The sequence below is a fragment of the Ranitomeya imitator genome, chromosome 10 (assembly GCF_032444005.1).
Source record: "Ranitomeya imitator isolate aRanImi1 chromosome 10, aRanImi1.pri, whole genome shotgun sequence".
Classification (NCBI taxonomy): domain Eukaryota; kingdom Metazoa; phylum Chordata; class Amphibia; order Anura; family Dendrobatidae; genus Ranitomeya; species Ranitomeya imitator.
Window position 1 is genome coordinate 52403350 of NC_091291.1, and position 26941 is coordinate 52430290.

General features: G+C 46.1%; 1 protein-coding gene across 8 annotated transcripts in view; it reads right to left on the minus strand.

Moving 5' to 3' along the window:
* The window catches only part of LOC138652018 (sulfotransferase 2B1-like), a 267378-nt gene that overhangs the window by 83472 nt on the left and 156965 nt on the right, over positions 1 to 26941 (minus strand). For all 8 annotated transcript variants that reach the window (XM_069742708.1, XM_069742706.1, XM_069742710.1 and 5 more), the window contains one exon: positions 7585 to 7796. In XM_069742708.1, coding sequence (XP_069598809.1) covers positions 7585 to 7796 — 212 coding nt within the window. The remainder of the gene's footprint in view (positions 1 to 7584; positions 7797 to 26941) is intronic.

Consider the following 26941-nt stretch of genomic DNA (forward strand, 5'->3'; position numbering starts at 1 on the left):
TTATTATTTTATTATTTATCAGTGGGAGATTAATATTTACATTTGCGCTTCAGTGACAGTCCTGCGTGTGTGGCATCTCTCTCATTTGTTGCCACCAACAACAGAGTGTGTAACATTGTGCCTGATTTTCGTTGTGGTCTCACCCACCTGTAAAGGGGTAGCTAAATCATACTGAAGTTATAGCTCACCATGTAAGTTGTGTGACAGCAACAAATACCGTTAGTTTGGTAACGTTTTTAAAACAATGAGGAAGTCTGGTGGAAGAGGTCGTGGCCGGGGGCGTTCATTGTCAGCTGGTAATGAGGGTAGTGGTAGTGGTGGAGCATCAGGTGGTCGTGGGAAAAAAAATATTGCACCTAAGTCTGGAGCTGTGGAGCCAGGTTCGTCGTCTGGCTACACAAGGCCTCGAATGCTCCCTTTTCTGGGAGTAGGAAAACCGCTTTTAAAGCCGGAGCAGCAAGAGCAAGTTTTGGCTTATCTTGCTGACTCAGCTTCTAGCTCTTTTGCCTCCTCTCGTGAAACTGGTAAAAGTAAAAGCAGCGCGTCGTTAGTGGATGTTCACGGTCAGGGACAAGTCGCTTCCTTGTCCTCTTCAGCAAAAACAACAACAGAGAAGAATGCAGCAGGCCACACAACGGGTTACTCCATGGAGCTCTTTACACATACTGTCCCTGGCTTAGAAAGTGAAGCAGTTAACAGTGCATGCCCATTACAAGTTGAATCTGACATGGAGTGCACTGATGCACAGCCACAGCCAGACTACTATGCTGGTCCTTTGACTCAGACCACAACATTGCCCTCGCAGGGTGCTGATCAAGAATCAGACCCTGATGAGACTATGTTGCCCCATCACGAACGCTATACCACCGACCGACACGGTGACACAGACGAAGTTGCACACGAGCTACAAGAAGAGGTAATAGATGACCCAGTTCTTGACCCCGATTGGCAGCCATTGGGGGAACAGGGTGCAGGCGGCAGTAGTTCTGAAGCGGAGGAGGAGGGGCCGCAGCAGGCATCAACATCGAAACAAGTTCCATCTGCCGGGCCCGTATCTTGCCCAAAACGCGTGGCAAAGTCAAAACCTGTTGGAGGACAGCGTGGCCATCCGGTTAAAGCTCAGTCTGCAATGCCTGAAAAGGTATCCGATGCTAGAAAGAGTGCAGTCTGGCATTTTTTTAAACAACATCCAATTGATCAGCGCAAAGTCATCTGTCAAAAATGTTCAACTACCTTAAGCAGAGGGCAGAATCTGAAAAGTCTCAATACAAGTTGCATGCATAGACATTTAACCACCATGCATTTGCAAGCTTGGACTAACTACCAAACGTCCCTTAAGGTTGTAGCACCCTCGGCCAATGAAGCTAGTCATCAACGCAACATCCCTTCCGGCAGTGTAGGGCCACCATTTTCTGCACCACCTGCAGTATCTGTGCAGGTTTCTTTGCCAGGCCAAAGCAGTCAGGGTCAGGGAATCACCAGTTTCGTAGTAGGAAACACTGCATCTAGGGCACCGGCGGCAACAATACCATCTCCCACCGTCTCTCAGTCTGCCATGTCCACCGGCACCCCCGCTAGTTCCACGATCTCCAGCTCTCCAGTCCAGCTCACCCTACATGAGACTATGGTTAGAAAAAGGAAGTACTTAGCCTCGCATCCGCGTACACAGGGTTTGAACGCACACATAGCTAGACTAATCTCGTTAGAGATGATGCCCTACCGGTTAGTTGAAAGCGAAGCTTTCAAAGCCCTGATGGACTACGCTGTACCACGCTACGAGCTACCCAGTCGACACTTTTTTTCCAGAAAAGCCATCCCAGCCCTCCACCAGCATGTTAAAGAGCGCATCGTCCATGCACTCAGGCAATCTGTGAGCACAAAGGTGCACCTGACAACAGATGCATGGACCAGTAGGCATGGCCAGGGACGTTACGTGTCCATCACGGCACACTGGGTAAATGTGGTGGATGCAGGGTCCACAGGGGACAGCAAGTTTGGGACAGTTCTGCCTAGCCCACGGTCTAGGAAACAGTTGGCTGTAGCCGTTCGCACCCCCTCCTCCTCCTCCTCGTCCTCTGGCAGAAGCGAGACCTCGTCCACAGACAGCAGTCGCACAACCACTCCATCCGCAGCTGCCACTGTTGCACACCAGGTCTCCCATTATGGGGCAGCTACTGGCAAACGTCAGCAGGCTGTATTGGCTATGAAAGTGTTTGGGCGACAACAGACACACCGCTGAAGTTCTGTCCGAGTTCTTGCAGAAAGAAACGCAGTCGTGGCTGGGCACTGTAGATCTTGAGGCAGGCAAGGTAGTGAGTGATAACGGAAGGAATTTCATGGCTGCCATCTCCCTTTCCCAACTGAAACACATTCCTTGCCTGGCTCACACCTTAAACCTGGTGGTGCAGTGCTTCCTGAAAAGTTATCCGGGGTTATCCGACCTGCTCCTCAAAGTGCGTGGACTTTGCTCACATATCCGCCGTTCGCTCGTACACTCCAGCCGTATGCAGACCTATCAGCGTTCTTTGAACCTTCCCCAGCATCGCCTAATCATAGACGTTGCAACAAGGTGGAACTCAACACTGCACATGCTTCAGAGACTGTGTGAACAGAGGCGGGCTGTTATGTTTTTGTGGGAGGATACACATACACGGGCAGGCAGTAGGATGGCAGACATGGAGTTGTCAGGTGTGCAGTGGTCGAAGATTCAAGACATGTGTCAAGTCCTTCAGTGTTTTGAGGAATGCACACGGCTGGTTAGTGCAGACAACGCCATAATAAGCATGAGCATCCCCCTAATGCGTCTGCTGATGCAAAGTTTGACGCACATAAAGGATCAGGCGTCTGCAGCTGAGGAAGAGGAAAGCCTTGATGACAGTCAGCCATTGTCTGGCCAGGGCAGTGTACAGGACGAGGTAGCGGGCAAAGAGGAGGAGGAGGACGAGGAGGATGATGGGGATGATTATATTTTTAATGAGGAAGCTTTTCCGGGGCCAGTGGAAATTGTTGGCGCGGCAAGGCCGGGTTCTGGTTTTTGGAGGGACACAAGTGACGTGGATTTGCCTGAAACTGCCCCTCAACCAAGCACAACCACAGATTTGAGAACTGGAACTTTGGGCCACATGGCGGATTATGCCTTGCGTATCCTCAAAAGGGACACACGCATAACAAAAATGATGAACGATGACGATTACTGGTTGGCCTGCCTCCTTGATCCTCGCTATAAAGGCAAATTGCAAAATATAATGCCACATGAGAACTTGGAACTAATATTAGCAACCAAACAATCAACTCTTATTGACCGTTTGCTTCTGGCATTCCCTGCACACAGCGCCCGTGATCGTTCTAACACGAGCTGCAGGGGCCAGCAGACCAGAGGTGTTAGAGGGGCAGAAATCAGAAGTGGCGTTGGCCAGAGGGGTTTTCTGACCAGGTTGTGGAGTGATTTTGCTATGACCGCAGACAGGACAGGTACTGCAGCATCAATTCAAAGTGACAGGAGACAACATTTGTCCAGTATGGTTACTAACTATTTTTCATCCCTTATCGACGTTCTCCCTCAACCGTCATTCCCATTTGATTACTGGGCATCAAAATTAGACACCTGGCCAGAATTGGCAGAATATGCATTGCAGGAGCTTGCTTGCCCGGCAGCTAGTGTCCTATCAGAAAGAGTATTCAGTGCTGCAGGTTCAATACTAACAGAAAAAAGGACTCGTCTGGCTACCCAAAATGTAGATGATCTAACCTTCATTAAAATGAACCACAACTGGATTTCGAAATCTTTTGCCCCACCTTGCCCGGCTGACACCTAGCTTTCCTATGTAAAGGTCTTGCCTGTGGACTATTCTCAACGACTTTTCCAATCTCGTAATTTGCAGCACCTGATTGTCCAGCATCCGACATGTTAACACCTCCCTAAATGGCCAAAGTCCCCACACGGGGCCGTGGTATCGCCACTTGGCGCCAGCACCCGTGAGAGTACTGTTTGTCTGAAGAGGTGGGTGTGCCCGCTTTTGGTCGACGGCACTGCCACTAGGTCCCTCATAGTACAATAAAGTGTCTGGCGGTGGTGGTGCGCACCCAACGTCAGACACACCGTTGTAATATGAGGGGCCCTGGGCCTGTACCGCCGGCCACAAGACAGTCCCCCCCCAGCTCAAACAGTGCTCTACCACTTGCAAAATTTTCTCTCACAGCTCCACCAATGTTTAGTCTATGCGCTGACATCCTTCAATGCCTGGCACTGTCAATACCATTGTATTGACATTTTTCTTATGTTAGGCCTTCGAAGCCTGTCTGCGGTCACTCCTTCCACTAGGCCTCCACTGACCTGTCTACTGCTGCCCGTGTTCATCTGGAACCAATTTTAAATTGCCTACAGCCAGCCCAATTTATTATGTTAGGGCTTCGAAGCCTGTCTGCGGTCCCTCCTTCCACTAGGCCTCCACTGACCTGTCTACTGCCGCCCGTGTTCCCCTGGAACCAATTTTAAATTGCCTACAGCCCAATTTTTGTTATGTTAGGCCTTCGAAGCCTGTCTGCGGCCCGTTCTTTCCACTACTACTACACTGACCTGGCTACTGCCGCCCGTGTTCCCCTGGAACCAATTTTAAATTGCCTACAGCCAGCCCAATTTATTATGTTAGGGCTTCGAAGCCTGTCTGCGGTCCCTCCTTCCACTAGGCCTCCACTGACCTGTCTACTGCCGCCCGTGTTCCCCTGGAACCAATTTTAAATTGCCTACAGCCAACCCAATTTATTATGTTAGGGCTTCGAAGCCTGTCTGCGGTCCCTCCTTCCACTAGGCCTCCACTGACCTGTCTACTGCTGCCCGTGTTCCCCTGGAACCAATTTTAAATTGCCTACTGCCCAATTTTTGTTATGTTAGGCCTTCGAAGCCTGTCTGCGGCCCGTTCTTTCCACTACTACTACACTGACCTGGCTACTGCCGCCCGTGTTCCCCTGGAACCAATTTTAAATTGCCTACAGCCAGCCCAATTTATTATGTTAGGGCTTCGAAGCCTGTCTGCGGTCCCTCCTTCCACTAGGCCTCCACTGACCTGTCTACTGCTGCCCGTGTACCCCTTGAACCAACATCAGAAAATATAAAAATAAGTATTTTGCTTATAAAAAAGAAAATACTGGAGAGATATCAAATGCAGACATTTTAACATTAAAAACAAACACATACAACAAAAATCTGGTACAGTACTAAAAATGGCCACCAGCTACAATAACTTTCTCCTGCAAGTAGTTAACTGAAAGTTTTTTTCAATTGAAAACACAGATATGGCATCCACCGAGTGTTGTCCTGTCGCGTCTTCTTTATATTATTGCCAAGAAGATGCAAAACAATGAAAATAATAAAATCATTATTTACCAAAAAAATAGAGTAAGTCAAAACCACATTGCAAATAAACATTCATTACAAATAAAGAAGCAGGGCGCGTCCGAGGGTGAGTATATACTTAATAAGAATATAATCACCCTCGGACGCGCCCTGCTTCTTTCCGACAGCCTTCCTTCCTAAGAATCAGCCCTTCCGTGGTGTAGAGAGAGGGTGTGTTACACTCCAAGGTGTTCCCCAGGTTGCCTTTCCTGAGCTTCGATCTTCATGCTCTCGTTTAGTAGTTGTCGGAAAGTAGGCTGCATTAGGCCTACAAATTGGGTATGGGGTGGAGAGAGATGGTGTGTTACACTCCAAGGTGTTCCCCAGGTTTCCTTGCCATTGCTTCGGTCTTCCGACTCTCGTTTAGTAGTTGTAGAAAACTACACTGCATTAGGCCTACAAAATGGGTATGGGGTGGAGAGAGATGGTGTGTTACACTCCAAGGTGTTCCCCAGGTTTCCTTGCCATTGCTTCGGTCTTCAGACTCTCGTTTAGTAGTTGTAGAAAACTTCACTGCATTAGGCCTACAAAATGGGTATCAGGTGGAGAGAGATGGTGTGTTACACTCCAAGGTGTTCCCCAGGTTTCCTTGCCATTGCTTCGGTCTTCCGACTCTCGTTTAGTAGTTGTAGAAAACTACACTGCATTAGGCCTACAAAATGGGTATAGGGTGGAGAGAGATGGTGTGTTCCACTCCAAGGTGTTCCCCAGGTTTCCTTGCCATTGCTTCGGTCTTCCGACTCTCGTTTAGTAGTTGTAGAAAACTACACTGCATTAGGCCTACAAAATGGGTATGGGGTGGAGAGAGATGGTGTGTTCCACTCCAAGGTGTTCTCCAGGTTGCCTTTCCTGAGCTTCTATCTTCAGGCTCTCGTTAAATTGTGGTTAAATGGAACAACTGCATTTGGCGTACTAGTTGGTTTGGGGCCTACTAACAGTGTCTGCCGCTCCTTGCTGTTCTCCTGGTTTCCTGTCCTGAAATTCCGTTTTCAGGCGCTCGTTAAGTAGTTGTTAATGTTAGACTGCATTTGGCCTACTAGTTGGGTTGGGGCCTACTATCGGTGTCTGCCACTCCTTGCTGTTCTCCTCCACTGAACAAAGCTGTGCCGCCTGTTTACTACGGTTGCCAATTTTGAACTGCATTTCGACTACTTACTGATTTGGGCCTACTCTCTGTGTCAGCCTCTCATTCCAGTTGTCCTCCACTGCAATGCCCCCTGGTTATTCCTGTGTTACCAATTTTGAACTGCATTTAGCCAACTTTATTCTTTGGGCCTATATCTGTGTTTCCTCCTCATCCTGCCCATTGCCCAGCCAGTGATAGATGAGTCTGCTGGTACATTGACCCATAACGCAACATTCCCCGTGCACGCTACACAACAACATTGTGACCCTGCTGAAAGTCAGGTTGCTCTTCCCGCATACCATACCACCTTACACTGGGACAAAGAGGAAGGTGCAGATGAAAGTGCAGGTTCCTTCATCAGGTGGGGGGAGGAATACTAGTTGGCGACATCACTGGCACAGGGCCTCTCATAGTACGCAAAAGTGTTGCTGCCGGTGGGAGGCGCCCCCGCCGTGCAAACACACCGCTGTACTTTGAGGGGCCCTGTGCCAGTGCCAATGCCAACGAGTGGGCCCCCCCTGCTTGCTCAGGTTCACAGCACTTGCAAAGTTGAAATACTTACCTCTCCCTGCTCCACTGCCGTGACGTGGTCCAGATTTCCTGGGCCCACTAATTACTTGAACCAGCCCTACCCACCACAACTTTAGCCAAATGACCCCCAATTTCAAATGCCTTCCAATTATTATAAGGTAAATTACGCTTGACAAGCTTCATTAAGAAGAATGGATGGTTTTGACATTAAAATGGGCACTCTAGGTGTTTTCCTGGCCCCCACTCACTGCCGACTATGCTGCCCCATTGACTTGCATTGGGTTTCGTGTTTCGGTCGATCCCGACTTTACGTCATAATCGGCCGATTTCACTCGACCCGACTTTTGAGATAGTCGGGTTTCGCGAAACCCGGCTCGACTCTAAAAAGGTCAAGGTCGCTCAACTCTACTAGCTGTTATGTACTTTTCATTATGACACAATAATTATATTGATAAACATACAATACAACAATACAAATGTGATCACACTACAGCGTTGCTGAATGTTTTTGATGATTTTTTGTGTAATAATTTACCTTTGCTTTTGAACCTTGAAATGATTTCATAAAAAGTTGTCTGGACAAGTGGCTGGTAATAAGGCGAGGGTGTTCCTCACTTTGTTGTAGCTCTTTGGCAACATCCAACTCTTCAATCCAAGGTACTCTTTTCCAGTTTGGTACAGTATTGTTCCAGGTTGGGTCTCCATTCTTATGAATGAGACTTAAAATCTCAATCATCCATGTGGTACCTAATAATGTTATTAAAAGCAAAAAGAAAAAAATATATTTTAACATTTGAGAAATTCTAGGTATTCAAGATGATCTCTGAGCATTTGTACAAGACATTTAAATTTATGGGGCCAGATCTGAATACATCTTATATGATGCATGTAAAACATATATTAAATGACACAATAAATTACAATAAAAAATACACAACTACAAATAAGATACATGGAAGAAGCCAATTTGAACTCAGAAATGCATTTTCTCACTTGTAAACCATCTGTGATCGACATTTTTTGTGGTCAGGATGGTACAAGGTTTATTGACATCAAAAGCTTTATTAGGAACAGAATGATTGCAGTGGAGACAAACTCAAAACCTAATACAATGATCCTGAATTTTAGGCCAGGGTCACACATAACGTCTAAAAATACGGTCTGTTTTTTACAGACCAAATACGCAGAAATGTTCCCTGAACAGTGATCCATATGTCATCCGTTGGCAAGGTGTGGCTGCATATTTTGTGCATGTAAACCTCTGTATGGCATCCGTACGGCGAGATTTTCTTGCCGTCTGGCAAAATGGACATATAATGGATCCATGGGCTCAAATATTCGTGAAAACATATATACAGTCTATATACAGTACAGACCAAAAGTTTGGACACACCTTCTCATTTAAAAATTTTTCTGTATTTTCATGACTATGAAAAAGCAGCTAAGTAAAGAAAAACGAGTGGCCATCATTATTTTAAGACATGAAGGTCAATCAGTCTGAAAAATTGGGAAAACTTTGAAAGTGTCCCCAAGTGCAGTGGCAAAAACAATCAAGCGCTACAAAGAAACAGGTTCACATGAGGACCGCCCCAGGAAAGGAATACCAAGAGTCACCTCTGCTTCTGAGGACAAGTTTATCCGAGACACCAGCCTCAGAAATCACAGGTTAACAGCAGCTCAGATTAGAGACCAGGTCAATGCCACACAGAGTTCTAGCAGCAGACACATCTCTACAACAACTGTTAAGAGGAGACTTTGTGCAGCAGGCCTTCATGGTAAAATAGCTGCTAGGAAACCACTGCTAAGGACATGCAACAAGCAGAAAAGTCTTGTTTGGGCTAAAGAACACAAGGAATGGACATTAGACCAGTGGAAATCTGTGCTTTGGTCTGATGAGTCCAAATTTGTGATCTTTGGTTAGAACCACCATGTCTTTGTGCGATGCAGAAAAGGTGAACAGATGGACTCTACATGCCTGGTTCCCACCGTGAAGCATGGAGGAGGAGGTGTGATGGTGTGGGGGTGCTTTGCTGGTGACACTGTTGGGGATTTATTCAAATTGAAGGCATACTGAACCAGCATGGCTACCACAGCATCTTGCAGCGGCATGCTATTCCATCCGGTTTGCGTTTAGTTGGACCATCATTGATTTTTCTACAGGACAATGACCCCAAACACACCTCCAGGCTGAGTAAGTGCTATTTGACCAAGAAGGAGAGTGATTGGGTGCTACACCAGATGACCTGGCCTCTACAGTCACCAGACCTGAACCAAATCAAGATGGTTTGGGGTGATCTGGACCGGAGAGTGAAGGCAAAAGGGCCAACCAGTGCTAAGCATCTCTGGGAACTCCTTCAAGATTGTTGGAAGACCATTCCCAGTGACTACCTCTTGAAGCTCATCAAGAGAATGCCAAGAGTGTGCAAAACAGTCCTCAAAGCAAAGGGTGGCTACTTTGAAGAACCTAGAATATAAGACATAATTTCAGTTGTTTCACACTTTTTTGTTAAGTATATAATTCCACATGTGTTAATTCATAGTTTTGATGCCTTCAGTGTCAATGTACAATTTTCATAGTCATGAAAATACAGAAAAATCTTTACAGGAGAAGGTGTGTCCAAACTTTTGGTCTGTACTGTATATATATACCTCTATATTGTGTAGACATTTATTTTATCCATTCTATTCTAACCTGTCAGTGTGATTTTACTGTACACTGCACTGAATTGCCGGCTTTTCTTTAGATCACCGATGCATATTTCTCGCAAGTCACACGTGTGGTCCATGTGTAATCCATATTTTTCTTGCCTCCATAGATTTGCATTGGCATATTTTTCTTGGAATACGCTGACAATCACAGCATGCTGTGATTGTCTCAGCCCATAAAATACGGCTGAGAAATATACGGCTGATGGAACCGGCCCCATATAGAAACATTGGTCCGAGTGCAATGCATTGTTTTTGCACCTCTCATACGTCCGTATTTCTTTCTAGTGTGACGCCGGCCTTACAGTTCACTCACACTAGCATCTAAAAATTCGGTCCCATTCTCATCCTGAAAAATTGGTCTAGTGAAATACATACGGTTCACCTTTTGTCATGATAATGCAATGTGAGTGTAAGATTATTTTCTCATCTTGGATTCATAAGCAATCCGTAAGGCTACATTCACATTAGCATTCTGCCGGGCTGCGTCGGGCGCAGCCACGGCAATGCATGCACCATGCGCCCCTATATTTAACATGGGGGCGCATGGACATGCGTTTGCATGCATTTTGCGATGCATGCGTCTTTTTTGCCGCAAGCGTTAGGGCGCAGAGGACGCAGCAAGATGCATTTTTTTTGCGTCCAAAATCCGGCAAAAAAAGGACGCATGCGTCGCAAAACTATGCGTTTTGCATACGTTCTTGTTTGCGTTGTGCGTTGCGTCGCCGACGCAGCAGCGCACAACGCAAATGTGAACGTAGCCTAAGCAATGCATTTTTATAATCCTCTTTTACATTCTATAATACACTATGTAAACTTAATAGCTAGTTGACAAAAATAAAGCAATCATGCATATAGATTGTTATGGCTGGCAATCAGGCAACACAGCGTGCAGTAATCAGCGCACATACAGAGATCTGGCAATAACCAAAAACAATAGGACGAGCTCTGAGACGTGGAATCTCTGTAGACTGCAGTACCTGATCTATCCTCACACAACTATAAGCAGCAGTGGATTGCGCCTATCACTACCTATGCAACTCGGCACTGCCTGAGGAGCTGACTAGCCTGAAGATAGAAATACAAGCCTGACTTACCTCAGAGAAGGGCCGGCGTCAGCACCCGGCACAGCGGGCAAATGCCGGGGCCTTGGGAAGAAAGGGGGGCCCACTAGCAGCTGGGAGAGCAGAGCAGGAGATAACATGCTCTCTCCGCCCACAAAGTCACTGCTGGCTGCGTTCTCTTAACCCCTATGTGCCAGCTCTGACACAAGCATCTTCTCACTCAGTCAGTGCAGCCAGGCAGGCACACATAGGGGTTAACAGAAGGCAGCCAGTGTGACTGTTTGTGGGCGGAGAGAGCAGTTCTCTGCTCTGGCCCCTGGCTGGCTGCAGACAGTGCTGCTGAGCTGAACTTATCAGGAAGATTCCGGAGGAGCTAGTCCTACCAGAGTGCAAAGGTATCCAGCAATAATTGCAGTTGGTCCTGTGGCTCAGTCTGCTGCTGTCTGTCTCTGCTGCCTAAAAATGTGGGTGATGTCTGGAGGAGCAGCTGGTGGGGTGCAGCCTGCAGCCACCCAGCTCTCCCAGAACCCCAGAATACATGCATGCTGCACCAAACCTGCACCAGTGGGGTAGGAAGAAGCTTAACCCCTTCCCATCTGTATGAAGGTTATTGCTAAACCTTAAATATAACAATCTGACCCGCATAAATGGGGTTAACCAGATGCCAGGAGGAAGGGGAGCTGCTGCCATGTGGGCTGTAGGTTGGGGCCCCGTGGCCCCATGCTGGTGACTGGAGGGACTCTGCCCAGTGCTGGCATGTGGGTGATTTCTGCTCCGGAGTCTCAGCTTCTCTCCTCCAGGTCACACTGTGCAGTCACAGCAACATTGGTTGTGTCTGTCCAGGTCCCAGCAGCTGCCACTGCTCCCACCAAGGACATGGCATCACTTAACCCTTCCCCTGCAGCCACCGGCAACAAATCCACATTATTCCTTGATTAAATCAGGTTCCAACCCAATAGAGGAGCAGACATTTCCTGCTGCCATTAGGGTCCGGGAGGGGGTGACATTGGCTGCCCTGCTACTCTGTAGTGGGGGGTGACAAGTGTAACATGGGGTAACGATGAAGGAGAAATGCACAGGATAATAGTGAGAGCGAGGGCAGTGTATGGTATGGAGCAGTCACGGGTGGGCTGCAGGATCCCCCCATACTGTACATGATTGCTCGGGACAGGGAGGCGTTAAATGAGCTTCTAATGACGGGGCACTAATTGGGTCATTAGGGTTTGTGGAAAGGATTCAGCATCAGGTCCCTCATTAATGCCCGAGCGATGTTACTTTGTAGCACAGATCTGTTAGGGCCGCAAAACCAAACAACGTTGTTTATGTAGAAAAGTCTTTGTTTCATAGAAAAACTTAAAACAGAAAAGATTTTCTGATACAACAACGCCCTGCTCACGACACTGCACAGCACCTCTCCTGTATATATACACTGCACAGCACCTTTCCCCCTGTATATATACACTGCACAGCACCTTTCCTCCTGTATGTATACATTGCACAGCACCTCTCCTGTATATATACACTGCACAGCACCTTTCCTCCTGTATATATACACTGCACAGTACCACTCCTCCTGTCCTGTATATATACACTGCAGAATTTACAATAGCTGTCACTCATGTAAGAAGTGAAATCTGGCATTGTACTATACATTTCTCTGCCGTATCTGAGCATCATAAATCGGGTATGTGTTAAGGGGGGGGGGCCCACTGAGACTCTTTCGCCCGGGGCCCTCAAAAACCTGGAGCCGGCCCTGCCTCAGAGAAATACCCCAAAGGAATAGGCAGCCCCCCACATATAATGACTGTTAGCAAGATGAAAAGACAAACGTAGGAATGAAATAGATTCAGCAAAGTGAGGCCCGATATTCTAGACAGAGCGAGGATAGCAAAGAGAACTATGCAGTCTACAAAAAACCCTAAAACGAAAACCACGCAAAGGGGCAAAAAGACCCACCGTGCCGAACTAACAGCACGGCGGTGCACCCCTTTGCTTCTCAGAGCTTCCAGCAAAAGTTAATAGCAAGCTGGACAGAAAAAACAGAAAACAAACTAGAAGCACTTATCTAGCAGAGCAGCAGGCCCAAGGAAAGATGCAGTAGCTCAGATCCAACACTGGAACATTGACAAGGAGCAAGGAAGACAGACTCAGGTGGAGCTAAATAGCAAGGCAGCCAACGAGCTCACCAAAACACCTGAGGGAGGAAGCCCAGAGACTGCAATACCACTTGTGACCACAGAAGTGAACCCAGCCACAGAATTCACAACAGTACCCCCCCCTTGAGGAGGGGTCACCGAACCCTCACCAGAACCCCCAGGCCGACCAGGATGAGCCACATGAAAGGCACGAACAAGATCTGGGGCATGGACATCAGAGGCAAAAACCCAGGAATTATCTTCCTGAGCATAACCCTTCCATTTGACCAGATACTGGAGTTTCCGTCTAGAGACACGAGAATCCAAAATCTTCTCCACAATATACTCCAATTCCCCCTCCACCAAAACAGGGGCAGGAGGCTCCACAGATGGAACCATAGGTGCCACGTATCTCCTCAACAACGACCTATGGAATACATTATGTATGGAAAAGGAGTCTGGGAGGGTCAGACGAAAAGACACCGGATTGAGAATCTCAGAAATCCTATACGGACCAATAAAACGAGGTTTAAATTTAGGAGAGGAAACCTTCATAGGAATATGACGAGAAGATAACCAAACCAGATCCCCAACACGAAGTCGGGGTCCCACACGGCGTCTGCGATTAGCGAAAAGCTGAGCCTTCTCCTGGGACAAGGTCAAATTGTCCACTACCTGAGTCCAGATCTGCTGCAACCTGTCCACCACAGAATCCACACCAGGACAGTCCGAAGACTCAACCTGTCCTGAAGAGAAACGAGGATGGAACCCAGAATTGCAGAAAAATGGAGAGACCAAGGTAGCCGAGCTGGCCCGATTATTAAGGGCGAACTCAGCCAACGGCAAAAATGACACCCAATCATCCTGGTCAGCGGAAACAAAACATCTCAGATATGTTTCCAAGGTCTGATTGGTTCGTTCGGTCTGGCCATTAGTCTGAGGATGGAAGGCCGAGGAGAAAGATAGGTCAATGCCCATCCTACCACAAAAGGCTCGCCAGAACCTCGAGACAAACTGGGAACCTCTGTCAGAAACAATATTCTCAGGAATGCCATGTAAACGAACCACATGCTGGAAGAACAAAGGCACCAAATCAGAGGAGGAAGGCAATTTAACCAAGGGCACCAGATGGACCATTTTAGAAAAGCGATCACAGACCACCCAAATGACCGACATTTTTTGAGAAACGGGAAGGTCAGAAATGAAATCCATCGAAATATGTGTCCAAGGCCTCTTCGGGACCGGCAAGGGCAAAAGCAACCCACTGGCACGTGAACAGCAGGGCTTAGCCCTAGCACAAATTCCACAGGACTGCACAAAAGCACGCACATCCCGTGACAGAGATGGCCACCAGAAGGATCTAGCAACCAACTCCCTGGTACCAAAGATTCCTGGATGACCGGCCAGCACCGAACAATGAAGTTCAGAGATAACTTTACTAGTCCACCTATCAGGGACGAACAGTTTCTCGGCCGGACAACGATCAGGTTTATTAGCCTGAAATTTCTGCAACACTCTCCGCAAATCAGGGGAGATGGCAGACACAATGACTCCTTCCTTGAGGATACTCGCCGGCTCAGATAACCCCGGAGAGTCGGGCACAAAACTCCTAGACAGAGCATCCGCCTTCACATTTTTAGAGCCCGGAAGGTATGAAATCACAAAATCAAAACGAGCAAAAAATAACGACCAACGGGCCTGTCTAGGATTCAAGCGCTTGGCAGACTCAAGATAAGTAAGGTTCTTATGATCAGTCAAAACCACCACGCGATGCTTAGCACCCTCAAGCCAATGACGCCACTCCTCGAATGCCCACTTCATGGCCAGCAACTCTCGGTTGCCCACATCATAATTACGCTCAGCAGCAGAAAATTTCCTGGAAAAGAAAGCACATGGTTTGAACACTGAGCAACCAGAACCTCTCTGTGACAAAACCGCCCCTGCACCAATCTCAGAAGCATCAACCTCGACCTGGAACGGAAGAGAAACATCAGGTTGACACAACACAGGGGCACAGCAAAAACGACGCTTCAACTCCTGAAAAGCTTCCACGGCAGCAGAAGACCAATTAACCAAATCAGCACCCTTCTTGGTCAAATCGGTCAATGGTCTGGCAATGCTAGAAAAATTACAGATGAAGCGACGATAAAAATTAGCAAAGCCCAGGAATTTCTGCAGACTTTTTAGAGATGTCGGCTGAGTCCAATCCTGGATGGCCTGAACCTTAACCGGATCCATCTCGATAGTAGAAGGGGAAAAGATGAACCCCAAAAATGAAACTTTCTGCACACCGAAGAGACACTTTGATCCCTTCACGAACAAGGAATTAGCACGCAGTACCTGGAAAACCATTCTGACTTGCTTCACATGAGACTCCCAATCATCTGAGAAGATCAAAATGTCATCCAAGTAAACAATCAAGAATTTATCCAGATACTCACGGAAAATGTCATGCATAAAAGACTGAAAAACAGATGGAGCATTGGCAAGTCCGAACGGCATCACCAGATACTCAAAATGACCCTCGGGCGTATTAAATGCCGTTTTCCATTCATCTCCCTGCCTGATTCTCACCAGATTATACGCACCACGAAGATCAATCTTAGTAAACCAACTAGCCCCCTTAATCCGAGCAAACAAGTCAGAAATCAATGGCAAGGGATACTGAAACTTAACAGTGATCTTATTAAGAAGGCGGTAATCAATACACGGTCTTAGCGAACCATCCTTCTTGGCTACAAAAAAGAACCCTGCTCCCAATGGTGACGACGATGGGCGAATATGTCCCTTCTCCAGGGACTCCTTCACATAACTGCGCATAGCGGTGTGTTCAGGTACGGACAAATTAAATAAACGACCCTTAGGGAATTTACTACCAGGAATCAAATCGATAGCACAATCACAATTCCTATGCGGAGGTAGGGCATCAGACTTGGACTCTTCAAATACATCCTGAAAGTCCGACAAGAACTCTGGGATGTCAGAAGGAATGGATGACGAAATAGACAAAAATGGAACATCACCATGTACTCCCTGACAACCCCAGCTGGTTACCGACATAGAGTTCCAATCCAATACTGGATTATGGGTTTGTAGCCATGGCAACCCCAACACGACCACATCATGCAAATTATGCAGTACCAGAAAGCGAATAACTTCCTGATGTGCAGGAGCCATGCACATGGTCAGCTGGGCCCAGTACTGAGGCTTATTCTTGGCCAAAGGTGTAGCATCAATTCCTCTCAACGGAATAGGACACCGCAAAGGCTCCAAGAAAAATCCACAACGTTTAGCATAATCCAAATCCATCAGATTCAGGGCAGCGCCTGAATCCACAAACGCCATGACAGAATACGATGACAAAGAGCACATTAAGGCAATGGACAAAAGGAATTTGGACTGTACAGTACCAATAACGGCAGAGCTATCGAACCGCCTAGTGCGTTTAGGACAATTAGAAATAGCATGAGTAGAATCACCACAATAGAAACACAGTCTGTTCAGACGTCTGTGTTCTTGCCGTTCTACTTTAGTCATAGTCCTGTCGCACTGCATAGGCTCAGGTTTACTCTCAGACAATACCGCCAGATGGTGCACAGATTTACGCTCGCGCAAGCGACGACCGATCTGAATGGCCAAGGACATAGACTCATTCAAACCAGCAGGCATAGGAAATCCCACCATTACATCCTTAAGAGCTTCAGAGAGACCCTTTCTGAACAAAGCCGCTAGTGCAGATTCATTCCACAGAGTGAGTACTGACCACTTCCTAAATTTCTGACAATATACTTCTACATCATCCTGACCCTGGCATAAAGCCAGCAGATTTTTCTCAGCCTGATCCACTGAATTAGGCTCATCGTAAAGCAATCCCAGCGCCTGGAAAAATGCATCAACATTACTCAATGCAGAATCTCCTGGTGCAAGAGAAAACGCCCAGTCCTGTGGGTCGCCGCGCAAAAAAGAAATAATAATCAAAACCTGTTGAATAGGATTACCAGAAGAATGAGGTTTCAAGGCCAAAAATAGCTTACAATTATTTCTGAAGCTCAGGAACTTAGTTCTGTCACCAAAAAACAAATCAGGAATCGGAATTCTTGGTTCTAGCATCGATTTCTGATCAATAGTATCTTGAATCTTTTGTACATTTACAACGAGATTATCCATTGAGGAGCACAGAGCCTGAATATCCATGTCCACAGCTGTGTCCTGAAGCACTCTAATGTCTAGGGGAAAAAAAAGACTGAAGACAGAGCTAAGAAAAAAAAATGATGTCAGGATTTCTTTTTTCCCTCTATTGGGAATCATTGGGGGGCTCCTTGTACTGTTATGGCTGGCAATCAGGCAACACAGCGTGCAGTAATCAGCGCACATACAGAGATCTGGCAATAACCAAAAACAATAGGACGAGCTCTGAGACGTGGAATCTCTGTAGACTGCAGTACCTGATCTATCCTCACACAACTATAAGCAGCAGTGGATTGCGCCTATCACTACCTATGCAACTCGGCACTGCCTGAGGAGCTGACTAGCCTGAAGATAGAAATACAAGCCTGACTTACCTCAGAGAAATACCCCAAAGGAATAGGCAGCCCCCCACATATAATGACTGTTAGCAAGATGAAAAGACAAACGTAGGAATGAAATAGATTCAGCAAAGTGAGGCCCGATATTCTAGACAGAGCGAGGATAGCAAAGAAAACTATGCAGTCTACAAAAAACCCTAAAACGAAAACCACGCAAAGGGGCAAAAAGACCCACCGTGCTGAACTAACAGCACGGCGGTGCACCCCTTTGCTTCTCAGAGCTTCCAGCAAAAGTTAATAGCAAGCTGGACAGAAAAAACAGAAAACAAACTAGAAGCACTTATCTAGCAGAGCAGCAGGCCCAAGGAAAGATGCAGTAGCTCAGATCCAACACTGGAACATTGACAAGGAGCAAGGAAGACAGACTCAGGTGGAGCTAAATAGCAAGGCAGCCAACGAGCTCACCAAAACACCTGAGGGAGGAAGCCCAGAGACTGCAATACCACTTGTGACCACAGAAGTGAACTCAGCCACAGAATTCACAACAATAGATATAGATAAAAAGATGACAGAAAGATCTAAAATATATAGATAGTAAATAGAATACTGTAGATACAGAGGTTTGTAAAAGTATTCAACCCTTGGTATTTTTTGTGTTTTGCAATCTCACAACCTTTTTGAAAGGGTTTGCATCAGTTCATGTAAAGAGCATGTCTACAACTCTGAATATTTCGTTTTCTTTTTATTGTGAAAGGAACAATAAATAGGACTAAAAAAGAAAACTTCAGTATAAATAACTATTAGTGATGAGCGAACGCGCTCGCCTCTACTCGTAACTCGCCTGAGTATCACTGTACTCGGTGTACCGAGCATTTCCACCCCTTGTCTGCCGGTGTCCCTCAAGGCTCAGTTCTGGGACCCCTACTCTTCTCCATCTAAACCTTCGGCCTGGGACATCTCATAGAATCCCATGGTTTGCAGTATAATCTCTATGCCGATGACACACAGATCTACTTATCTGGACCTGACCTGACCTCCTTACTCACCAATATCCCACAATGCCTGTCTGCTTTCTCGGCCTTCTTTTCTGCTCGCTTTCTAAAACTGAACTTGGACAAAACAGAATTCATCATCTTTTCCCCATCTCACTCTACCCCTCCACCAGACCTATCCGTCAAGTTCAATGGCTGCTCATTTTCCCCAGTCCCGCATGCTCGGTGCCTCGGAGTGATCCTTGACTCTACCCTCTCTTTCAAGCCACATATCCAAGCCCTTGCCTCCTCCTGCCATCTCAAACTCAAAAATATTTCCCGAATCCGCGCATTCCTTGACAACGAAACCACAAAAACATTAGTGCTTGCCCTTATCATCTCCCACCTTGACTACTGCAACCTCCTACTCTCTGGCCTCCCCTCTAGCACCACTCCAATCCATCCTACACTCTGCTCCCCGAGTAATCTACCTGTCTCCCCGCTATTCCCCAGCTTCTCCCTTGTCCAGAGACTCCAGTTTAAAACCCTTAATATGACATAAAAAGCCATCCACAACCAGTCTCCTCCATACATCTGTGATATGTTCTCCTGGTACTTACCTACACGCAACCTTTGATCTTCACAAGATCTCCTTCTCTACTCCCCTCTTATCTCTTCTTCCCACAACCGCATTTAAGACTTCTCCTGTGCTTCCCCCATCCACTTGAACTCTCTACCCTAAATCATCAGACTCTCCCCTACCATAGAAACCTTAAAAAAAACTGAAGACTCACCTCTTTTGACAAGCTTACAGCCTGCAGTGATCTACAACCTACTGAATCGCCGCACAACAAGCTCTACCCACTCCTAGTGTATCCTCACACATCCCCTGCAGACTGTGAGCCCTCGTGGGCAGGGTCCTCCCTCCCTCTGTACCTGTTAGTGCCTTGTTTGTTTGTTTTTGCTCTTGTTTATTGTATTTGTCTATACTTGCCCCCTTTTCACATGTAAAGTGCCATGGAATAAATGGTGCTATAAAAATGTATAATAATAATAATAATAATAATAATAATAATAATAATAGTGTAACAAGCTCCTGTCCAGTGTGGCTGTTTAATTTACCTTCCAGCATTTTTTTTTCTTTTTTGGATATTACTGAGCTACACAAAGAACGTCAGCAGGGCATGTGTTGTGCACTGCTTCTATATTGATCCATGCACGAGTATTGCATTCTAAATCACATGTTGCTGGTGGAAAAATATTAAACAGCCTGCTGTATCCCACCTTGTCATTTAGTGCTGTGGTGATATAAAACTGTCTGCGGACCTAAGGCACATTAAAAAAGTTATAATATTTTTCTGTTGCTAAATGTGAAACAGCCTGCTGTATCCCATGTTGTCATTTTGTGGCGGTGATTTGAACCTGTGTGCAGAGCTAACATTCATTAAAAAAATTATAATTTTTTCTTTTGCTGAATGTGATACTGCCCGCCATATCCCACATTGTCATGTTGTGGCGGTGCTATGAACCTTTCTGCAGACCTAAGGCGCATTAAAAAAAATCTAATTTTTTTTTGTTGCTGAATGTGATGCAGCCTGCCTTATCCCACATTGTCATGTCGTGGTGGTGATATGAAGCTGTTTGCAGACGTAACACGCATTTTAAAAAAATCTACTTTTTTCTGTTGCTGAATGTGATACAACCCACTGTATCGAACACTGTCATGTTGTAGTGGTGATATGAAGATGTCTGCAGACCTCAAGCATATTGAAATATTTCTTTTTTTCTTTGGATAAACGTGATACAGCATGCTATATCCAACTTTTTCATTTAGTGGCATTGAAATTGTTCTGTGTGCAGAGCTGTTTCACATTCAAATAAAATGTGATACAACATCCGAGATCTGAGTTTAAAATTGTTTTGAGCCTATCTTCTAGATTATGTGCATTTTTGGCATCCAATTTCTCGTGGGCATCTTTTATACCTATCTTGAGACACACATCTATTACACCTATCTTCTGACGAGCATCAAATGCTCTCTGGGTATTTGGCGTCGGGTAGATGTAAGCTGGATCCTTGATCTTGTACTTCTCATAGCTGCCCTGTTATTGATCTTATTGTACTTTCCCATTCCTGCCCCCCAAAATTATTCTGTTACTAACGTCATACAGTAGGGGACATGTGACTTTGAAATTGTTTGGAGTATCTACTCAATCTTGTACAGGCCTTATCAACAGGCCCCCCAAAATTCTTCTGTTACTAACGTCATACAGTGGGAGACAAGTCACTTTTAAATTGTTTGGAGCTTCTGGTCAATGTTATACAGGCCTTATCGATAGGCCCCAAAAATTCTTCTGTTATTAACGTCATACAGTAGTGGACATTTCACTTAGAATTTTTTTGGAGCCTATCTTCTAGATAATGTGTATCTTTGGCATCCAATTTCTCATGTGCATCTTTTATACCGAGCTTGAGACATACATCTGTTACACCTATCTTCTGACGAGCATCAAACACTCTCTGGAAATTGGTTTTGGGTAGATGAATAATAGGTGTTGCGGGATCATGGATCTCGTATGTTAAGGACCGGCGGAACGCACCAAGTATAGATGATATGAAACTAGGTGCGTTCGCAGTCCGAGGTCCACCGTGCAGGTAAGGACCCTGCTGCTAGTAAGACGGACTATATGGCGGTACTAAGTATACACACATGGGTTAACTTCACCCTGCGTGAAGGAAGCGATCCTGTTGCGTCACAGGACCGCAGTACCGCACATAGAGCGCGAGCAAGAAGTCAGCGAACTCAACCCCTACTCAGGATTGAAGTCCGATTAGACACTTGCTGGCACAACACCGCAACTGGGTGTGTAAGGAAACTAATAAATAGAATATAAAGGCACGAGAGTGCGTGCGGTGCCGCACTGACGAACGCTACTAACCACCCAGGCTTGGGTAAGGAAAGCGCAGAGGAAGCGCACGGCGCCGTACTGGCGGACACAGCAACTGGACGCTGTGATGTGTGTTACGTGCAGATGGCTAGTCGGGCGTTAGATAGCTACCATCATCCGCGAGCAGTCAACAACACTAGGGAGGGATACTTAGGAGCTTTCATCCATCGACATACATCCATCTACACACACACATTATCAAGACAATACTAGCGCATGGCCGTGCGGTCATGCACAGTTTATATAGTTGCAGCACAGGAAGCAGCTACAGAAGTTTTGCCCTTTCAGGACCTGCCAAGAGGACCAATGGGATGTGCTGCAGTGCCTGAGCATGTGACCCTCGATCTCCAACGGGAGATCTTGCTCTGGGCATGCTCAGTGTGTGCAAATAAGGACTTAGTCCCAGAGAAGCCCGCTCGCCGCAGATCAGTGCAGGGTACAACAGGAGAGCCAGAAAAGGCAGCAGTTACCCCATGCACAGAATCAGTCCCAGCAAGACGCTCGCCTCCGCTGAGCAGAGCCCACTGCGGCCGAAGCAGAATGGGAGACCGCAGCAGACACGGATCGAGATTCTCCCTGTGCAGCAGAGGAAACTCGACTCCTAACATCGTACTTCCCATAGCCGCCCTGTTATTGATCCTGTTGTACGTTCAGATTTCACACGCAAAAAAATTCTTCTGTTACTATCTTCATACAGTAGGGTACATGTGAAGCTTAAAGGGTTTGGAGTATCTACTCAATCTTATACAGGCCTTATCAATAGACCCAAAAAGTTTCTTCTGTTACTAACATCATACAGTAGGGGACATCTCACTGTGAAATTTTTTGGCACCTATCCTCTAGATCAGGGGTCTCAAACTGCATTCCTTGAGAGCCTCAAACCATGCGTGTTTTCAAGATTTCCTTAGCTTTGCACAAGTTGCTGGAATCACTATCTGTGCAGGTGGTTAAATTATTACCTGTGCAATCCAAGGAAATCCTGAAAACATGACTTGTTTGCGGCCCTCGAGGAATGCAGTTTGAGACCTCTGTTCTAGATGATGTGCATTTTTGGCATCCAATTTCTCACGGGCGTCTTTTATACCTAGATTGAGACACACCTGTTACACCTATCTTCGGACAAGCATAAAATTTTCTCTGGTAATTGTTGTTGGGTAGATGAGCAATAGCTGTAGGCTGGATCTTGGATCTCGTATTTCCCATAGCTGCCCTGTTATTGATCCTGTTGTGCGTTCCCATTCCCGCCCCCAAAAATTCTTTTGTTCTAACGTCATGCAGTAGTGGACATGTGACTTTAAAATTGTTTGCAGCATCTCATCAATGTTATACGGGCCTCATCCACACCCCAAAAAAAAAAAAATCTGTTGCTAATGTCATACAGTAGACAGTTGCTAATTGTTTGCTCCTAGCACTCTATCTGAGAAACATGACTGTGAAAAAGCGAGGTTGTGGAGGAAGGGTGACTAGGCTTGGTGTTTGATGTGTATATGGGGTAGATGTTAATGTTTCTGAAAGCACTAGTGACCCACTAATGTGACGTGCTATGCAAACAAAATGGACAACTTCTGTTACTGGATGTTGTATTTTTTAGTGTGCTGCATTGTTCTTGCATAATTGCAGTCTCTGATACCTGTAGTGGGGCTTATATGCCTGATGTTGCTTCTGCTGTTGGAAATGTTAACAATAATTTGTGGAAATGTGAGCACTACTGGTTGGGTGTCCATCTGCTGGGTAAGGTGTAATGGAAGACTTGTCAATCCCTATTATACTATTTCTTCTGTGGTAACATTGATGCCTTTTTTAATGTCTGACACTAATTTTTGTAAATGTGTAGATTTTGCATTGGGTCTCCTTCATGAGTCCGATACCGGTAGACCTCCATTGTCTTTGATTCAACTACTCTTTTTACTATCCTCACATTTTTCTGACAATGGTAATCTACAAAACTGATATGTGTGCCACCTGAGTGTGGCTGAGCATCACTTTCAATTTTTGGGGGGTTTTTATCGCTAATATAGCGCCAATGATTCAAATTTGCTTTACAGACATTACTGGCACTGTCATGATTGGGACTCACAATTTAAATTTACAATCTGTATGTCTTTGTAGTGTGGGTAGAAAAATAATTACTGGAAGTAAACCCTCGCAAACAAGGGTAGAAAATAGAAACTCTTTGCAGATGCTGTCCTTGGTGGGACTGTAACATAGGACTACAGTGCTGAAAGACTGCTAATGTTTTTGCATTGACAACTGAACGTTTCTGTGGTTGGAAGGCTATCACTGTGATTCAAACTGTGTGCCTCACTGCTGTGTTGGGGAAAACCACTTTCAAGATTGTCTTCCAGCATGTTTTGATATTGCAGCATGGGCATGTCCCTTTCTACGGGGAAAGCAACAGGCAAAATTTACTTTTGTATTGTGGCTAGAACACACGTGCAACCCAGTAGTCAGCATTATTTGGAATCATAACTTTACGAGTAACAATCATGTTGCAGATAGTGCTGCAAGAAGGCGCTCATGGGTCGGTCTCTTTCATGAGGTCCAACTCCACAGTGTGTTGGTGGTCGTATAATACTCAAGCTTTCTTCCTCAATCCCCTCCAGACAACCACAGACAACATAGAGGGAATTATTACCATCTTCATCTCCTAACTGTTGCGCGTCCATCACCTCTTACTTCTCGTCCTTTTCATTTTCCATCTTCATTTGTTCCTCCCATGGCAAACGTCTGTGAGATGACAGACCTGAACTTGAAGTGTGCTATAACATGTAGATGACAATAATAGGGATGCTGATGATGGCATCATCAATGCTAACCATCTTAGTAGTCAATAAGAAAACGTACAAAAGGGTGCAAAGGTCCTTCATCTGGATCTAGTACGCAAGTGTGAATTGCACCACATCCATTGTGCCAGGCTAAGGCTATGAAATATGTCACCCTACATCAGTTGTCGGCGCTGCTGCCACAGTCGCTGCAACATATGCAGAGTTTAATTCCATGGTGTGGTCATATCACATATCAACCGGTTAACCGGTAGTCCGAATGATCTCGTTTGCAACTGAAGTACAATGATGAAAGTCAGCACAACAGTGGTTTTTGGAGCAGCACATCCAGGCTGGGACCATAGCAGAGGAATTGATATACCATCAAGTTGAGGATGCGAACCATGCAGGGCACGTGTGTAAGGTAGGCCAGGTGTAGGGCCGCCACCAGGTTTGCACCGCTGTTGCGCACGGCCTTCCCTGGCTCCAGGTTGAGTGTAGACAGCCGTTGCTCAAACTCGGCATGGATAGCTGTCCACAACTGTTGATCTGTATGACTGCAAGGCATATTATTGTAAACACTTCCTGATTATGGTGAGCCCTGACTGCGCAGTGCGAAAGAGGGGGGGCTGTAATGGGCGCAGCTTGATGGAAGCCCCCACATGACTGCGTTGCCGAGAGGAGGGGTTTGGAGTTTTTGAATAAAAACAGGGATAGTCACAGGATTGGTGGGAATTTTGAATAGGGGGGTGTTCTTAGTGTAGCAAGGAGGCGGGGGCTGGAATAAGTGTGGGAAGGATCACTTGTGCGGTGAATCATGAAGAGAGAAGCCCACCCTCCCTCCCTTTTTTCGTATCAGTTTGAGTGAACAGTTCTTTGATGGGGGTTGCCAGGGAGTGGGGTTTTTTTGGTTTAGGCAGTTCAATCTCGGAGGGGAGTTTTCGTTAACATTGTCACAGTGGCAGGTGGGCGGGGGGTGGGGTTCTTGGAGTTGGGTGATGACGTTTTATGGGGTTGATCTGGCTTTTTTTTACGGGCTCTGGATGGGGAGTTTACCTAGGGAGCTTTGGGGTTTGGTTTGCCCGAAATGGGTTACATGGTGCCCTTGAGCTGGTAGTTACGGCTGAGGGTAAAGAAGTGTTTGGTTTTTTCAAGTTTGGTGGTGGCTTTATGCCTATTTTTGAGCCAGATTTCTTAGCTCCAACAACCCTCCCCTCAAGGTTTTTACATATGGTATACATGTTGTTATTCATGTTATTGTTTGTTTTAATAAAATGGCCGCTGTGGCCAAAATTATCCAAAGAAATTTACGTGTTGTGTCTTAATTTTAATGTTTAGCAGGAGGAGTGGAGATTGGTGTCCTGGGTATGGGGGTTTAGGAAGATTGGGTACGGAGAAGACCCAGTCTTGGCGATACGCGGACAGGTGGGGGATGTATTCTTTCTGCAGTGTTGTAACATGTGCTTATTTAAGGCAGAGGTTGAGAGCATAGGTGGAGGCTCTAGAGGAGGTGGAGGATGCAGAAGTACTGCAGTAACTGTTACACACAGAGGTTTATTCTGCAAGCCCTGGGGATTCCAAGACTTGGTGTCTAGTGACACCTTGGTGTCTACTGCTTTAGTTCTCCATCCCCTGGTGTGTACTAGTTTAGTTCTCATACCCAAGCTGTTTAGTAGTTTAGTTCTCCAATCACAGTTGTCTGTCTGGAGGAGAGAAGGTTTTTCCACCAACATAGAAGAGGATTCTTTACTGTTAGGGCAGTGAGAATCTGGAATTGCTTGCCTGAGGAGGTGGTGATGGCGAACTCAGTCGAGGGGTTCAAGAGAGGCCTGGATGTCTTCCTGGAGCAGAACAATATTGTATCATACAATTATTAGGTTCTGTAGAAGGACGTAGATCTGGGTATTTATTATGATGGAATATAGGCTGAACTGGATGGACAAATGTCTTTTTTCGGCCTTACTAACTATGTTACTATGTTACTATTAGTTTATTTCTCCATGTTCTGGTGTTAATTTGTTTGTTTCTGCAATCATAGCTGTTTAGTAGTTTAGTTCTCGAACCCCTGTTTGTCTATTAGTCTAGTTATCCATCGTATGGTGTGCAGTGGTTTAGTCCTCCAAACCTAGCTGTTTAGTAGTTTAGTTCTCCAAATCCTGTTGTCTAGTTGTTTAGTTATCCATCTTGTGGTGTGTAGTGGTTTATTTCTCCAGTCCCAAGTGCCCTACAAGCCTTAGGTATTGCAAGACTTGTGGTGCAGCCCCTTCCCCGACTTCCCCTACAGCCACCAGAGTCACCCAGTGCCCATTCATTTAGACGTAACTCCCTTGTCCATGCTTGCTAGTCCAGGTGTCATTGTTGAATTGCACACTCTCAGACATAGAATTTTTCAGGGAACAGGTGATGTTGTCTGCAACTTGTTGCTGTAGCACAGGCACATCTTTCTTAGAGAAGTAATGGTGACTGGGCAACTGGTATTGGGGGAGAAAGCCGGCCATCAGCTTTCGGAAACCTTCTGTATCCATAAGGCGGAAAGGGAATGGCTGCATTTCCGTCGCCAACAGATTGGGGTGGCCATGCAATTATCATAGAGATCACAGGCCATGAGTCATACAGAAACAAGCACTGTGATAGTAGAAGCATATAGCTCTCAGCTGGCCCCTATCGTCCAGACAATGACACGATTGGATGACAAATTATCCGAGGAGGCCGCAAGCTGTTCACAATAAAGAGTTTTCAAGAAAGTAATAGTGAGCATATGACTTATCCATGTCCAGATT